The 18,916-nt window shown below is 40.2% G+C and overlaps 1 protein-coding gene across 1 annotated transcript in view; it reads left to right on the forward strand.

The window, feature by feature from the left end:
• Positions 1-245: 245 nt before the first annotated feature.
• Positions 246-18,916, forward strand: part of LOC126313420 (probable phospholipid-transporting ATPase IIB) — a 40,758-nt gene continuing 22,087 nt past the window's right edge. The window contains exons 1-2 of the mRNA XM_049992362.1: positions 246-680; positions 774-940. Coding sequence (XP_049848319.1) covers positions 610-680; positions 774-940 — 238 coding nt within the window. The 5' untranslated portion in view covers positions 246-609. The remainder of the gene's footprint in view (positions 681-773; positions 941-18,916) is intronic.

The raw sequence follows: 18,916 nt of genomic DNA on the forward strand, positions 1-18,916 counted from the left end.
CACTAGATCGCGTGTTTGTTCAGACTGTAAAAGAAGCATAATATTGATGGTCAGTGGCTCTCCTTCTAGAATGCAACTAAGTCAAAATATTGCTGGTGTGATATGAATCTAACTCCTTTACTCAGTTCATTCCTAGCAGTACGGCTGTGGATGAGTCTTAGGCAGCTTTCCTTATTTACTCAAGTTAATACTGGACACACACCCTTAGTGATATGTAAAACATGTATGAGTGTAAACTAAGTTTTACTTTATTTCCAATATTTGTCTCTAAATGGTATGTCATTGCTGTATAGTTAGTTGTTTTATGTCAGATGAAATTAATGCATACCGAAGCATCATTTGTTCAGCTGTATGTTAAATATTTGCCCTGCCAAGAAATGGAAAACATGTATTACTGTCTGACTGTTTTAATTGGAAAAAAATATTTATTTACTTCCAGGAATAGGTATTCAAGGACAGGAAGGTCTTCAGGCATCATTGGCAGCTGATTTTTCAATACCACAGTTTCAGCACTTAGCACGTCTTTTACTTGTCCACGGACGTCGTTCGTACAAGCGATCTGCGGCACTAAGTCAGTTTGTCATTCATCGTGGTCTGATTATATCCACTATGCAGGCTGTTTTCTCATCAGTTTTCTACTTCTCATCGGTACCACTCTATCAGGGGTTCTTGATGGTGGGGTAAGATGATTTGACACAAATTATTTTTTTACTACATAATGAATGTATGTTATTGTGGCAGGTATCAGTGAAATGTATTTTCATCATTTCTAGGTATGCTACATTGTATACAATGTTTCCTGTGTTTTCACTGGTCTTGGATAAAGATGTTTCAAGTAAAATAGCTCTCACGTATCCAGAGCTATATAAAGAATTGAGTAAAGGACGTTCTCTGTCATATAAAACATTTTTCATGTGGGTACTCATCAGTATATACCAAGGTAAGAGTAGTTACAATATGTTTATGATATTGATGCAAGGATTAACAAGATGAATATTAAACAATGGAAAATCCAGGATGGATTGTACAATATTATGAGAAGAAAAGTTGCTACTCACGGTATAACGGAGGTGCTGAGTTGCAGATAGGCACAACAAAAAGACTTTCACACCTAAAGCTTTCAGCAAATGGCCTTCATCAAAACACACACACACCCACACACGCACGCACACGCACACACACGCACGCACACACGCCGCTCACACACACGACTGCAGTCTCAGGCAACTGAAACCACACCGCAAGTTGCAGCATCAGTACATCATGGGAGTGGTGACCGGGTTGAGGTAAGGAGGGGGAGGAGTAGTATGGTGGGGATGGTGGATAGTGTAGTGCTGCAGGTTAGGCGACGAGCAGGGGAAGGTTGGGGGGGGGGGGGGGGGGAGGCGGAAGTAGTGGAAAGTGAGAGAAATAAATGGAAAAAAAAGACTGGATGTGGTGGTGGAATGACAGCTGTGTAGTGCTGGAATGGGAGCAGGGAAGGGTCTGGATGGGTGAGGACAGCGATTAGTAAAGGCTGAGGCTACACTAGATCGCGTGTTGTAGGATTTATTGCAGGGAAAGTTCCCACTTGCACAGTTCAGAAAAGCTGTTGTTGGTGGGAAGGATCCATATGGCACAGGCTGTGAAGCAGTTCATTGAAATTAAGGATATCATGTTTGGCAGCGTGTTCAGCAACAGGGTGGTCCACTAGTTTCTCAGCTACAGTTTGTCGGTGGCCATTCATGTGGGCACACAGCATGTTGGTTGTCATGCCTACATAGGATGCAGCACAGTGGTTGCAGCTTAGCTAGTAGACCAAACGATTGGTTGCACAGGTAGCCTTGCCTTTGATGGGATAGGTGATGTCAGTGACCAGACTGGAGTAGGTGGCGGTGGTGGGAGAATGTATGGGACAGGTCTTGCCATTAGGTCTATTACAGGATATGAGTCTTGAGGAAAGGGACTGGGAGCAGGATTTGTGTCAGGATGGAAGAGTACATTGTGTAGGTTCGGTGGACAGCATAATACAACTGGCAGGGGGGTGGGGGGAGTTGGCAGGACATTTCTTAATTAAGGCACGATGAAAGTAAATCAAAACCCTGGTAGAGAATGTAATTCAGTAGTTCCAGTCCTGGGTGGTACTGAGTTACGAGGTAAATGCTCATCTGTGGCCAGAATGTTGGACTTCGGGAGGTGGTCAGAGACTGGAAAGATAAGGCATGGGAGACTTGTTTTTGTACAAGGGTGGGAGGATAATTATCGTCACTGAAGGCTTCAGTGAGACCCTTCGCATATTTCGAGAACTGCTCGTCACTGCAGATGTGATGACCACAGGTGGCTAAGTTGTATGGAAGTGACTTCTTGGTGTGGAATAGGTGGAAGCTGTTGAAATGGAGGTATTGCTGGTGGTTGGTAGGTTTGATATGGATGGAGGTAGTGACGTAGCCATCTTCAAGGTGGAGGTCAACATCTAGAAAGGTGGCTTGTTGGCTTAAGTAGGACCTGGTGAAGCAAATGGGAGAGAAATTGTTGAGGTTCTGGAGGAATGTGGATAGGTTGTCTTTACCTTTCATCCAGATAGCAAAGATGTCATCAATGAATCTGAGGGGTTTAGGCTTCTGGGTTTTTAGGAGGGATTCCTCTAGATGGCCGATGAATAGGTTGGCATGGGATGGTGCCGTGCGGGTGCCCATAGCTGTTGTACCCTGGATTTGTTTGTTGGTAATGCCTTCAGAGGTGAAGTATTAGGTCTACAACTTTGCTTCTGCCATTTTGCAAGAACCGGCAGTAGCAGTTTTGGTGATTATAGGTGTAATACAAGAAGCTCAGGCATCTGTGAACATAATGCCATAAAAATATTAGTTCATTTGAGATTGCATTATAAGGTTATTCTCGATTAATTATGTCAACTTACATACCCACTTCTCACCACTTGCAGGAAGTTTTAATTTTGTGCTTTAACATGAAGAAATCTGCACATGTGGCTCTTAAAATGCTGGGAAGACTAATGGTGAGGGAACTCTGAGTGGAAGAATGTGCTGAGAATGTTTTCAATTCCTTAAGAACATTGATTTTGATGTTGAAGACTGACATGGCGGTGGAAGACAGAATGTTTTTGTAGCTACTGAAACAGACAAAGACAGTCAGAGGACATTATCAAAAGCAGTTGATTCGTTCAAGCCCAACACTGAAACACAAACAGCCACAATACAGCAATAGACACGTAAAGGTCATTTTGCAACAGGTCAGTACTCGACCCCATGTCCCAAATCCCATCAAAATATACATTGTTCTTGCTGTGGTCTTCAGTCCTAAGATTGGTTTGATGCAGCTCTCCATTCTACTGTATCTCCTGTCAAAGCTCCTTCATCTCCCAGTACCTACTGGAGCCTACATCCTTCTGAATCTGCTTAGTGTGCTCATCTCTTGTCTCCCTCTTCGATTTTTACCCTCCACGCTGCCCTCCAATGCTAAATTGGTGATCCCTCGATGTCTCAGAACATGTCCTACCAACCGGTCCCTTCTTCTTGTCAAGTTGTGCCACAGGCTCCTCTTCTCCCCAATTCTATTCAATACCTCCTCATTAGTTATGTGATCTACCCATCTAATCTTGAGCATTCTTCTGTAGCACCACATTTTGAATGCTTCTATTCTCTGTTTGTCTAAACTATTTATCATCCACATTTCACTTCCATACATGGCTACACTCCATACAAATACTTTCAGAAAGTTATTTTGCTCCCCAAATAGCCACACTTCTTTACTACTTTAAGTGTCTCATTTCTTAATCTAATTCTCTCAGCATCACCAGACTTAATTCGACTACATACCATTATCCTCGTTTTGCTTTTGTTGATGTTCATCTTATATCCTCCTTTCAAGACACTGTCCATTCCGTTCAACTGCTCTTCCAAGTCCATTGCTGTCTCTGACAGAATTAAAATGTCAAAAAGTGCACATGGAGAAGTTAAAATGAGAAGTCCTATCCCTCCTGCCGTATTCTCCATACGTTGCTCTCTCTGACTACCACCTTTTTCGATCAGTGGCATACAGTCTGGCTGACCAGGACTTCTGAACTTACCAATTAGTGCAAAATTGAATCGATTCATGGATCCCCACAAAAGATGCCCAGTTCTTCTGCCACAGGATTCATAAGCTATCCAAAGATGGGAGAATGGAGTGGCCAGTGATGGGCAATACTATGAATCGCATTTGTTTGTGTGTGTGTGTGTATGTGTATGTTGTGTCCATTGTTGACAAAGTGCATTGGCCAAAAGCTTTAAGTGTGAAAGTCTTTTTGTTGTGCCTATCTGTGACCCAGCATCTCCGCTACAAGATGAAAATTGTTTCTTTAAAACAATCCAACTCTAAAAATAACGGTACCATTTTGCGAAACCACTAACTATTACTAATCATGTATGTGTTCAGCAAATTGCTTCAACTCACCCATTTATGTGTATTTAGCATATTGAAATTCTGGAGTTTTTTTGTTATTGGGTATCTGGGAAATGCCATGGAAAAATTATTTCAGAGTAAAGTTGAATTTGGGTTTTTCAAACTAAAACTTTTTAAAATGCAGTAATTTTACCTGTTTTAAAATTAGTTGTCAGTTAAACATAGAGAAGAAAGTGTACTGCACAGCAGCAGCAGTAGCAGTTGATGAGAAGACACAGACACTGGGCCTAGAAATCAACTGTACCTTCACCAAATAAAAGAGAAGGAACAAGTGGAGGAAAGGAAAGAAGGCTATTCAGAAATTATGTGACTTTCCACAGACTGAATTAAAAACAGGGAAAATTTGGACTACAAATAAGACTGTAGATGGGGGGAAATTGCCTGCATCAGAGGAAAGAAATAACTAGAAGAGTCTCAACATAAAAGAAACGGACAGAGACATACAAATAAGCATAGATGACGCCAGAAATAAAAAGAAGGCTCATGGCACAGAGCAGACTCCCATCTGTGGGTTTCTTAGGGAAATAACATAAATTACCTAGATGGTCCCACTGAGAAGACTTTCATGTATCAAAGGGATCTTATGTAAGATGACTCATATTGTAAATCTAATCTAGTAATCTACCATCTGCTTAGCAGTGTACATTGGTATGACTACCATCATGATGTCAGTGCTGTTAAAAGCACATTCTGTTACACAGCAGTTGTAAACTTCATTACCATCTTCCCAATAAAGGCAGATGAGTCATAGTTAGCATCAGAACCTTATAAGTGGGGACTTGCATTGCAGCTTGTAATTGGCCCCACCTGTAATTGCAGTACAATTTTAGGCTGAGTCTTGCTTTTGTGCCATATATCATTTTTGGGCACAACTTAATCATAGCTAAGACTTGGTTCAAGAATCATAAAAGAAAGTTGTCTACATGGAAGAAGCCTGGAGATACGACCATTATATAATGGTAAGTCAGAGATTTAGAAACCAGGTTTTAAATTGTAAGACATTTCCAGGGGCAGATGTGGACTCTGACCACAATCTATTGGTTATGAACTGTACGTTAAAACCGAAGGAACTGCAGAAATCAGGGAATATAAGGATATGGGACCTGGATAAACTTGACTAAACCAGAGGACGTACAGTGTTTCAGGGAGAGCATAAGGGAGCAATTGACAGGAATGGGGGAAAGAAATACAGTAAAAGAAGAATGGGTAGCCTTGAGAGATGAAGTAGTGAAGGCAGCAGAGGATCTAGTAGGTAAAAAGACAAGGGCTAGTAGAAGTCCTTGCGTCACAGACGATATGTTAAATTAAATTGAGGAAGGGAGAAAATATAAAAATGCAGTAAATGAAGCAGGCAAACAGGAATACAAACGTCTCAAAAATGAGATCGACAAGAAGTGCAAAATGGCTAAGCACTGTTGGCTAGAGGACAAATGTAGGGATGTAGAAGCTTATCTCACTAGGGATAAGATAGATACTGCCTACAGGAAAATTAAAGAGACCTTGTGAAGAAAATAGAACCACTTGTATGAATATCAAGAGCTCAGATGGAAACCCAGTTCTAAGCAAAGAAGGGAAAGCAGAAAGGTGGAAGGAGTATATAGAGGGTCTATACAAGGGCGATGTACTTGAGGACAATATTATGGAAATGAAAGAGGATTTAGATGAAGATGAAATGGGAGATATGATACTGCGTGAAGAGTTTGACAAAGTACTGAAAGACCTGAGGCGAAACAAGGCTCCAGGAGTAGGCAACATTCTATTAGAACTACTGATGGCCTTGGGAGAGCCAGTCCTGACAAAACTATACCATCTGGTGAGCAAGATTTACGAGACAAACGAAATACCCGCAGATTTCAAGAAGAATATAATAATTCCAATCCCAAGGAAAGCAAGTGCTGACAGATGCTAAAATTACCGAACAATCAGTTCAATAAGTCACGGATGCAAAATACTAACGCGAATTATTTACAGACAAATGGAAAAACTGGTAGAAGCCAACCTTGGGGAAGATCAGTTTGGATTCTGTAGAAATGTTGGAACATGTGAGGCAATACTAACCCTACTACTTGCCTTAGAAGCTAGTTTAAGGAAAGGCAAACCTACATTTCTAGCATTTGTAGACTTACAGAAAGCTTTTGACAGTGTTGACTGGAATACTCTCTTTCAAATTCTGAAGGTGGCAGAGGTAAAATACAGTGAGCGAAAGGCTATTTACAATTTATACAGAAACCAGATGGCAGAGTCGAGGGGCATGAAAGGGAAGCAGTGGTTGGGAAGGGAGTGAGACAGGGTTGTAGCCTCTCCCGGATGTTATTCAATCTGTATATTGAGCAAGCAGTAAAGGAAACAAAAGAAAAATTTGGAGTAAGTATTAAAGTCCATGGAGAACAATTAAAAACGTTGAGGTTCACCGATGACATTGTAATTCTGTCACAGACAGCAAAGGACTTGGAAGAGCAGTTGAACGGAATAGACAGTGTCTTGAAAGGAGGATATAAGATGACCATCAACAAAAGCAAAAAGATGATAATGGAATATAGTCGAATTAAGTCGGGCGATGCTGAGGGAATTATATTAGGAAATGAGACACTTAAAGTAGTAAATGAGTTTTGCTATTTGGGGAGCAAAATAACTGATGATGGTCGAAGTAGAGAGGATATAAAATGTAGACTGGTAATGGCAAGGAATGCGTTTCTGAAGAAGAGAAATTTGTTAACATCGAGTATTAATTTAAGTGTTAGGAAGTCGTTTCTGAAAGTATTTGTTATGGAGTGTAGCCATGTATGGAAGTGAAATGTGGACAGTAAATAGTTTGGACAAAAAGAGAATAGAAGCTTTCGAAATGTGGTGCTACCGAAGAGTGCTCAAGATTAGGTGGGTAGATCACATAACTAATGAGGAGGTGTTGAATAGAATTGGGGAGAAGAGGAGTTTGTGGCACAACTTCACTAGAAAAAGAGATCGGTTGGTAGGACATGTTCTGAGGCATCAAGGGATCACCAATTTAGTACTGGAGGGCAGTGTGGAGGGTAAAAATCGTAGAGGGAGACCAAGAGATGAGTACACTAAGCAGATTCAGAAGGATGTAGGCTGCAGTAGGTACTGGGAGATGAAGAAGCTTGGACAGGATAGAGTAGCATAACAACAACAACAACAACAACAAGGCATGCAGTCAAAAGATACAGACCTCTTCAACTTTTGGACTTCTGTCATCCTCACTTACATATAATATCACGGTATGTTGCTAATTTTTGCTTTTGGACTACAACTGAATGAGAAACAATTTTTGTGCCATGTGCCCTTATTCTGTACAAGGCATCTTCAGTTGCCTGGAAGATGTGCATATTTTTGTTTATACTGTTATGTTTGCACTGTTTTGTTTGCACTTTGAGACCATTTATATAATGGCTAAAAACAGTTCTAGCAGTTTTCTTTGATGCAGTAATAATTGAAAGTTCAAAGTCCAGGTTTTGTGGACATTGTTCTACATGTTGTGTTTTTGTTCCATTGTTGGTGCTGTTCTTCTTCTTATAATGTTGTTTTCCACACTTCACACCTGATCACACCAAAAGAAATTTTCTCTCTCTCTCTCTCTCTCTCTCTCTCTCTCTCTCTCTCTCTCTCTCTCTCTCTCTCACACACACACACACACACACACACACACACACACACACACACACACACACACACACACACACACAACAGTGTGCATGCAGGCATTCACACAGACAGGTCACAGATATCACAAAGATGCACTCAGTAGTTGGCAGCACTTAGGAAACACCACAGTCCTCTTGGTACTCATAGAAAAAACTGAATACAACATGTACTGAGCAGTGCAATATGTACAAAATAGGCATAACCAGAAAATAATGGAACTATCAATAAGAAAGACGTAATCATACATTTACAAACAGAACTACACGAAAAAGAAAATATGCCCTTAGAAACAGGGTTGAAACATTGCACCAACAGCAGGTTAAATAATCAATATATAGAAAATTTCATTGCAGAAACTGAACACATCCTTACATGTGAAGAATAACAAAATAATTTTGACATAAACACTGGACTGACAAGAGCATAGCGAAATACACACACAAAAAGAAAAATCACACAGAAGCAGGCACTGTGTAATAATTACAGCAGACAAGGGTAATGCACCAGTACTTATAGACAAAGAACAATACGTCAAGAGAACCAAGGAATACATAAATGACAAAACGATACAGAAACTGAAATCGGACCCAAGTTCACAATTTCAGGCAAACCTGAAATGAACACTGGAAAACATAGAACATGCATTCACTGATAGACAGAAATACTAAAAAACACAGAAGAATCAATTAAGAGCAGTTATTAATTTCAGGACAGCACCAACATACCACATGGCCAAACATCTCCAAAAATTAATCACAAAACACTATAAAGTAGAAAACAACAGAAGAAGACCTAATAGAACACCACCAGAAATAAAGGTAAAACATACAGCATCACTGATTTCATTCAACATAGGCAACTTGTGTACTTCCATCCCTATCACAGGAACAATAGGAGTCATAGAACAAAATCTCGCATCCCACAGCAACCTTGTTCCAGAAGCAGCAAGGGAAACAACAAGTTTGCTCAGATTGATAACTGAACAAAACTACTTACAGTTTGAGAATGAATATTACCTGCAAAGTGATGTGCTGCTTAAGGGATCCTCAACATCAGGAACTGTAGCCAACATTTTTCTCAGTCATTTACAAAATGAGATACTGCAAAACATACGTGGACGACATTAATTGTCTGATAGATGTCTCAAATGGAAAAAATTTATGAAATCCATTTTAATATCAACAAAGCACACCATACATAGAATTCACATTTGAAAAAGAAGACCAAATAAATTTTCTTGGCATAACAATAACAAAAGAAAATGGCAAACATTCATTTAACATTTTCAGAAAATCACTGGTCACAGACACAATTATACATTCCATATCTAATTGTCCCCATAACAAGAACTTCGCGCACTAACACATACGTTATATAGAATAAACAGGGTTCTGCTCAACAAGAAAAACTGTGAAAAAAACGGGGTTCTGCTCAGCAAGACAAACTGTGAAAAAGAAATGAGTACGATCATACAAATAGCTAGAAGCGTTGTGCAAGACACACATGTAGTACACAGACTCGGTCAAAAAACTAAAACCCAGATACAAAACAAATGCAACACTTCCAACATCTCCAGAATGAAAAGACATTCACAAGCCATAAGCTCACCTGCACAATGACAACGGCACACAGAAAAGTAGCAGATGACATACAAATTAACACACACAATGGCAAACATACTAAAGAAATGGGGCTTCCAAATAGCATATAAAACTGTGCAAACCCTGTAATCAACTTGAGCCAACCAGCAATCAAGAGGGATAAATTCCATGGATCAGGAATATATAAACTTGAATGCCGAAGTTGTGATGCAATATATGGCTCAAAATGGCTCTGAGCACTATGCGACTTAACTTCTGAGGTCATCAGTCACCTAGAACTTAGAACTAATTAAACCTAATTAACTTAAGGACAACACACATCGATGCCCAAGGCAGGATTCGAACCTGTGACTGTAGCGGTCACTCGGTTCCAGGCTGCAAAGCCTAAAACCACACGGCCACTCCGGCCGGCACAATATATGTAGGCAGGACATGCAGTTATTTTAAAACACAGTACAAAGAACATGTCAGCCATTAAAAGAATGAAACAAATCATTCCACTTTTGCAGAGCACTTAAACCATAACCACCATCCTACAAACGTGTAAGATTTGAGAATAATCAGAATAAACAACTACGACAAATACCTTATCCAAATGTACGAAAATTACCACATCCAGAGAACCATTGGTGAAAACAAATATGTGATAAATGAGTGAACACACATCAATACAGAGACTCTGCCACACTTAAAAAAAGAAATGATAAGATAAAAATCATTTCACTTGTACATGCAGCCACATTGAATCGAATACATATCCTCATTCACCCTCACTCCACCCCACCTCCCACCTCCCACCTCCCACCTCCCTCTCCCTCTCCCTCTCCCTCTCTCTCTCTCTCTCTCTCTCTCTCTCTCTCTCTCTCTCTCACACACACACACACACACACACACACACACACACACACACACACACCACAGATATCACAAAACTGCATTCAATTGTTGGCAGTAACATTCAGTCTTTGGCAGTAACAGTCAACAATTACCAACACCAACCAGAACATAACATCAGGACAAGTGTTCTGTTTCTAGTGCTATGAAGACTGAAAAATAAAATTTCAATTGACAACTATTAGTACAAGAACAACTCCAAAAAGGAACAAAAACACAACATCCACGAAACCCGTAAGTAGAACGTACTTTATTATAGAATTATTGCATCCTAGAAAAGCAACCTGCCATAACAGTTTATAACCTACATATAAATCATCACAAAATGTAAACTAAATAGTACAAACAAAAATATGCACATATTCCAGGCCACTGCAAGAAAAACTTGCAAAGAATAAAAACAAATTGTGTATGACACAAAAATTGTTTCATTCGATTGTTAACTAGACTATACAAAAGTAAAAATTATTAACATACCATAATAAAAGATACAAACATTTGGTCATATATTTTGATATGCACAAACTCACTCATCAAAACCTGTAGATGATTTGTATATACATATATTGGGTGTGATTGTAAAGCACATGTCTAGACACTGAGAGGTTGTGGGAACAAATTTCATTCAGAGCATGCATTTTTTGACTGTCATTTTAACCTGCCCTTCACCACTCACCAAAGTGAAGAGTTGCCAGAAAGAACATGTGGTTTGGATTCCATGTTAAACTGTAGCTTTCCCCGGATGGGTAACTGTGGTAAATTATGGACATATGAGCTGCCATCCTATAGAAAGACTTGCACAAAGCCATTAAACCATATGAAACTCTTCTTCGTGTTATTATTATTATATGGAACCCGTAGAGTGCAAGTCCTACTCCACTCACCCCATTTTTCCCGTTCTCCCAACTTGTTAATGGATTTCATGCTTCTTTTTTCCAATGATCAATACCTATTCTGGATGAAAGCCATCTCTAGATTTCTCCTTGCATTGCAATCTTCAATGATAGTCTTCTGTATTTCTCCTCTGTGTTCCTTAATATTAACTGTCCTTCTTCCAATAGAAACAAGCTTATGTGTCTCGTAATTTGGCAAACAACTGCTTTCTACCATTTAGCATCTCTTTGGTTGGATAAATGTTTAGCCTACCTCAACCTAATTTTCTTGGCGATCCATAATTAAGTCTTCAACTCCAAATTGTTCCCTCATATTTTTGTTTGCTTTACTGTCTCTCGTAGTAATTCCCAAGGTGCAGCCATCAACTTTTGACTGGTTTTCTTTTTCAAAGTCAATGCCTCACAGTCATAAATCAAAACTTGCAATACACACAACAGGAGAATTTCCTTGGCTGTTCTGTACTGTTCCCTGATCATGTTACCCGTATTCACCCTCCTGATGAATATACCATTTTCGCAGTGGAGCTCCACGTGATCCTGAAGGCATTGGAGCAGATGAATCGTGTTCAGGGCAATCGGTGTCTCCTGTGCTCCGATTCTCTTAGTGCCTTACAATAATTGCAGAATCTGTACCCAACTATGGATATGGTCCAGCTGATATATGACCAACTGTACTGGCTCAAACGGCGGGATAAGGAGGTGTCCTTCTGCTGGGTGCCTGGTCATGTAAGAATATGGGGCAATGAACAGGCCGATCGGGCTGCCAAGGAGGCCTGCAGAGAGCAGGATGTGGTCCAATGTCCTATTCCCTTGCAGTCTGTCATTTCTGCACTCCACAAGAAGTGCATGGAGTTGTGGGAGGAAGAATGGCTGGCGGTGATGAACAATAAACTGCAGTTCGTGAAGTCAACAACTCGGCCGTGGCGTACCTCCTGCCGGGTGCTCAGGCGGAAAGAAGTGACCCTCACGCGTCTTCAGATTGGACACTGTTGTCTCACACATAGCTTTCTATTAGGGCGGGAGGATCCCCCGATTTGTGATGCTTGTGGTGTGCTCATCTCTCTCCAGCACGTTTTAAAAGACTGCATTTTATACCGTGATGCAAGTGCAGAAGCAAGAGTTGATGGGGATCTGCCCTGTGTTTTAGCTAATGATGAGAGGTGTGTGTCTAGCAGGGTGTATACGTGGACAAGGAAAAAAAAAATCCCAGATTTCCCAGTTAAAAATACACTTTCTCCCGGTTGACAGTATATTTTCCCTTATCAATCCTTTGAAGGATTATGGTTTTATACATGGGCGTACAATTTCCCGGCACTTTAGAAAACCAAATTCAGGGAAAAAGACACGTTTTGGAAATATCTTTGATGTGCAGCAACATGTATGCTGCGTATTTTAGTATTACGAAAGTATACATTGGAATTCCACCAAACACCGCATGTTACTTTCCGAATCATTGAAATTGAGATTTCGATGCACTTTTGTAAGCTGTTCGTAGCTCATGTCACGTGATCTCGCCAGCCGATGACAGCGGATATTCAGAGCATAGGACACGTGATGTAGTCAGCAAAACAGCACCATCACTGTTAAGTAGCACGAAAATACAAACAGGGAAAGTTAATAGTTTAAATTAATATAGATAGTGTTGGCACAAGAAAAGCAAGGCTTTCACAAATAATATTTGTCTGAAGCTGCAAGAGAAGCTAAGCTTTTGCATATACTGTTGATCTTTTTTGTGCGTGTTACGCTTCAAGATAGTTCACACAAATGTGCCAGTAAATTTTTTAATAATGACATGAATGTCTGATCTTCAGGGTTCGAAAGACTTCTAAATGGCTCTTCATCAGATAGTTGATTTTTAAGAGTCAAACGCTCTGTGATTAAATAAATTCATGGTACATTCTTGCAAATAGTTCAACTTACATAAAATGATATTTATTTTGAAAGTAACGCTTTTCAAGTTACTATTCACAATATTTTCCCGCGACCTGTTAGAAACAGGTTCGTTTCAGCAGTTGCCAGAGAGCGCAGGTAACAGGCGACACGGTGCTTGGCATGGCGCTATCATGACGTAGGAAGCCCATACGTACGTACGTGTAAAACATTGGAAAATCATCCATTACTTCATAAAAGAAACAAGACATCAGAGTATACTGCAAGAGCATCGGAATATCGTGAACCATATTAAAATGTGCACATTTAAAGTGCATACTTAAAGGGCATATTCGTATGTCCAGATTCCCAATGAAGTAGACCTCGACCTGATATTAACATTTTCAGTGTGGTTTTCGCGATGGAAATTTTCTTGGAGCACCAGTACTGTATTATATCGTGTTTGGTTCTTTATTATGGCATAATGCCATACGTGCTAGAAAATGAAAACGTGCACTTGAAATGCAGCGAACATTTGAAACTGGCCAGTGCTGTGGAATTAAACGTTTTGTTTCAAGTACATTGACTGCCTCTGCGGAAAAGGTTAACAAAAGTCAAATTTCTTTAGCAAACAGACAAAAATAACAAACAACTTCATCGTTCTGCAAGGCAATTAATGCTTGAGTGTCAGAAAGGTGGAAATAAAATCAAATCTGAAACTAATGACATATTTCAGGCTTCTGTAATTATGTGAATGTGTTTTAATTCACTTGATAGCTCCTGGTCACAGATATCCTGATTGTTTTCATTTGACGTGAGAGGAAACGAAGGGGAAACAGCAAAATCACTAAATGTAAACGCATGTCACGTGGAGACTACCCACTATAACTCAGACTGCTCTGCGCATCAGCCCCGGATCTACGACATTTGCAAAATGGGTCTATACTAAAAAAAATCGAATTTTGAAAATATGTTCATCTTGTAGCGCACATTTTTCTGAAAAGTCTGAAACATAAAACATATGTATTCGAGGAACCTTACGACATATCATTTGGTCTTAAGTATGCCAAGGTGCAGTGCCATGTCTCTTCATAAAACATTTTTCTACCGCACGTCCAAACTATAGTCAGGAGAGTGGAAATTGAAATGTCCTATGATGCCTCTCCTGGTCCCAGCCAGCCAGTTTGACAGCCTGCCTCTCTTAAAAAAAGACTCTCACAATTAATAGCGGCTGGGATTATTTGTAATCGAGAGAACAAAAACTTTTCAGAAAATCTGAACTCTTTATTGCCTGTTAGTTAATAACTTGCTGTTTTGTGTGACATACAATTAAATGTAGGATGCATAAAACCAATACTGACAAGAGATAAGCAAGAAATTGCACATTTCTTCAAACCTCAGCTGCTAGCATTTTTTCCTCTCTAATCTTGCTACAGCTTTGCATGGCGTGCTTTCCATTCTGCGAAAGAATCTATTACCTCATCAAAGTTCATCAAACTTTTTGCTACATGAAAAAACGAAATGTCGTTATCTAGTACTGAAGAAGCTGTTAATACAAATAGTACCCAAGACTGGTATGGTTTCTCAATCTGATTAAGTCTATTTTGTCACTGCTAGATAAAACAAAATAGGCCTTTCTAATGTTGCAGACATTTTGTAACACACCAAATAAACGAGACTGTTTTGGCACAAATGGCCATTTCTGTAACACGACAGAATCTAATCCACGAAGTACCAATATCAAATGCCCATTAGGCCATTACAAGCAAAAATCTTTATGTTATGAAATAGTTTCACATTTCATTCATAGGCACCAGTTTCCCAAGCATGAGATGGAAAAGTAGTATAACGAAATTCTTATGTAAATGTGGAATCGTCTTACTCTTCCATAATTTGTGTGATGTCCACATTTCTTCTCCTTCCTCGTTCTAACAAACAGTCTTGTCATCACCAATTCTGTAGCTATTGCTGCCACTGTCAAAATTTGCTCGCCGATTAACTTCACTAACCCTGCCAGAAGCACGGGTTTAGTTATCCCGTGATTGTCTTCCGGTTAGGCGTTATTACGTGTTCGAACAACACGTTTTCCGCGTTACTTCCAGAATAGAACTTAGGCGGCTGCTTGCCAGGGACTGTACTACTGGTTCGTACTAGGGTAGCAATGTGACCAAAAATTTTCTGTCAAAATTTCATTCCTGTCAATCGTTTATTTCCATTCTGATAGTCTGACCAGTGGTCTAGGGGTAGCGTCTTTGCTTCATAATCAATACGTCTTCGGTCCTGGGTTCGATCCGCGCCACTGCCTAAATTTTGATAAATAATCAGCATTGGCGGCCGAAGACTTCCAGCATAAGAAGTCAGCCTCATTCTGCCAACGGCCTTGTCAAAGAGGGCGGAGGAGCGGATAGAGGTTCAGGGCACTCTCTTGTCCTAGGGGTGGGAAATTGCCCCTAAAGGCGGAAGAATCAGCAATGATCAACGACATGAGGATGCAGAAGGCAATGGAAACCACTGCATTAAAGACACGTAACGTGTATCCACAGGACATGTGGCCTGTAGTTGAAGAAGTGTCATGATGATCTCTCCATTGGCAAAAGATTCCAGAATAGTCCCCCATTCGGATCTCCGGGAGGGGAGTGCCAAGGGGGAGGTTATCATGAGAAGAAGATTGAATAATCAACGAAAGGATAATATTCTACGAGTTGGGGGCGTGGAATGTCAGAAGCTTGAACGTAGTAGGGAAACTAGAAAATCTGAAAAGAGAAATGCAAATGCTCAATCTAGATATAGTAGGGGTCAGTGAAGGGAAGTGGAAGGAAGACAAGGATTTCTGGTCAGATGAGTATCGGGTAATATCAACAGCAGCAGGAAATGGTATAACTGGTGTAGGATTCGTTATGAATAGGAAAGTAGGGCAGAGGGTGTGTTACTGTGAACAGTTCAGTGACCGGGTTGTTCTAATCAGAATCGACAGCAGACCCAACACCGACAACGATAGTTCAGGTATACATGCCGACGTCGCAAGTTGAAGATGAACAGATAGAGAAAATGTATGAGGATATTGAAAGGGTAATGCAATATGTAAAGGGGGACGAAAATCTAATAGTCATGGGCGACTGGAATGCAGTTGTAGGGGAAGGAGTAGAAGAAAACGTTACAGGAGAATATAGGCTTGGGACAAGGAATGAACGAGGAGAAAGACTAATTCAGTTCTGTAACAAGTTTCAGCTAGTAATAGCGAATACCCTGTTCAAGAATCACAAGAGGAGGAGGTATACTTGGAAAAGGCCGGGAGATACGGGAAGATTTCAATTAGATTACATCAAGGTCAGACAGAGATTCTGAAATCAGATACTGGATTGTAAGGCGTACCCAGGAGCAGATACAGACTCAGATCACAATATAGTAGTGATGAAGAGTAGGCTGAAGTTCAAGACATTAGCAAGGAAGAATCAATACGCTAAGAAGTGGGATACGGAAGTTCTAAGGAATGACGAGATACGTTTGAAGTTTTCTAATGCTATAGATACAGCAATAAGGAATAGCGCAGTAGGCAACACAGTTGAAGAGGAATGGACGTCTCTAAAAAGGGTCATCACAGAAGATGGGAAGGAAAACATAGGTACAATGAAGGTACCTGCGAAGAAACCATGGGTAACAGAAGAAAAACTTCAGTTGATTGATGAAAGGAGGAAGTACAAACATGTTCTGGGAAAATCAGGAATACAGAAATACAAGTCGCTGAGGAATGAAATAAATACGAAGTGCAGGGAAGCTAAGACGAAATGGCTGCAGGAAAAAGGTGAAGACATCGAAAAAGATACGATTGTCGGAAGGACAGACTCAGCATACAGGAAAGTCAAAACAACCTTTGGTGACATTAAAAGCAACGGTGGTAACATTAAGAGTGCAACGGGAATTCCACTGTCAAAAGCAGAGGAGAGAGCAGATAGGTGGAAAGAATACATTGAAAGCCTCTGAGGATGAAGATTTGTCTAATGTGATAGAAGAAGAAACAGGAGTTGATTTAGAAGTGATAGGGGATCCAGCATTAGAATCAGAATTTAAAAGAGCTTTGAACGACTTACGGTCAAATAAGGCAGAAGGGATAGATAACATCCCATCAGAATTTCTAAAATCATTAGGGGAAGTGGCAACAAAACGACTATTCACATTGGTGTGTAGAATATATGAGTCTGGCGACATACCATCTGACTTTTGGAAAAGCACACAATTCCGAAGACGGCAAGAGCTGACAAGTGCGAGAATTATCGCACAATCAGCTTAACAGCTCATGCATCGAAGCTGCTTACAAGAATAATATACAGAAGAATGGAAAAGAAAATTGAGAATGCGCTAGGTGACGATCAGTTTGGCTTTAGAAAAAGTAAAGGGATGAGAGAGGCAATTCTGACGTTACGGCTAATAATGGAAGCAAGGCTAAAGAAAAATCAAGACACGTTCCTAGGATTTGTCGACCTGGAAAAAGCGTTGGACAATATAAAATGGTGCAAGCTGTTCAAGATTCTGAAAAAAGTAGGTGTAAGCTATAGGGAGAGACGGGTCATATACAATATGTACAACAACCAAGAGGGAATAATAAGAGTGGACAATCAAGAACGAAGTGCTCGTATTAAGAAGGGAGTAAGACAAGGCTGTAGCCTTTCGCCCCTACTCTTCAATCTGTACATCGAGGAAGCAATGATGGAAATAAAAGAAAGGTTCAGGAGTGGAATTAAAATACAAGGTGAAAGGATATCAATGATACGATTCGCTGATGACATTGCTATCCTGAGTGAAAGTGAAGAAGAATTAAATGATCTGCTGAATGGAATGAACAGTCTAATGAGTACACAGTATGGTTTGAGAGTAAATTGGAGAAAGACGAAGGTAATGAGAAGTAGTAGAAATGAGAACAGCGAGAAACTTATCAGGATTGATGGTCACGAAGTCAATGAAGTTAAGGAATTCTGCTACCTAGGCAGTAAAATAACCAATGACGGATGGAGCAAGGAGGACATCAAAAGCAGACTAGCTATGGCAAAAAAGGCATTTCTGGCCAAGAGAAGTCTACTAATAGCCGATACCGGCCTTAATTTGAGGAAGAAATTTCTGAGGATGTACGTCTGGAGTACAGCATTGTATGGTAGTGAAACATGGACTATGGGAATACCGGAACAGAATAGAATCGAAGCATTTGAGATGTGGTGCTATAGACGAATGTTGAAAATTAGGTGGACTGATAAGGTAAGGGATAAGAAGAAGGGACAGGATGATAAGACATCTGCTAAGACATGAGGGAATGACTTCCATGGTACTAGAGGGAGCTGTAGAGTGCAAAAACTGTAGAGGAAGACAGAGATTGGAATACGTCAAGCAAATAATTGAGGACGTAGGTTGCAAGTGCTACTCTGAGATGTAGAGGCTAGCACAGGAAAGGAATTCGTGGCAGGCCGCATCAAACCAGTCAGTAGACCGATGACCAAAAAAGAAAAGTCTGAATCTATGGATTTCGCTAGTAATTATAACAATGCTGATGATTCGCAAACCCATTCAAAAACT

The sequence above is a fragment of the Schistocerca gregaria genome, unplaced genomic scaffold (assembly GCF_023897955.1).
Source record: "Schistocerca gregaria isolate iqSchGreg1 unplaced genomic scaffold, iqSchGreg1.2 ptg000483l, whole genome shotgun sequence".
In the NCBI taxonomy this organism is placed as follows: Eukaryota; Metazoa; Arthropoda; class Insecta; order Orthoptera; family Acrididae; genus Schistocerca; species Schistocerca gregaria.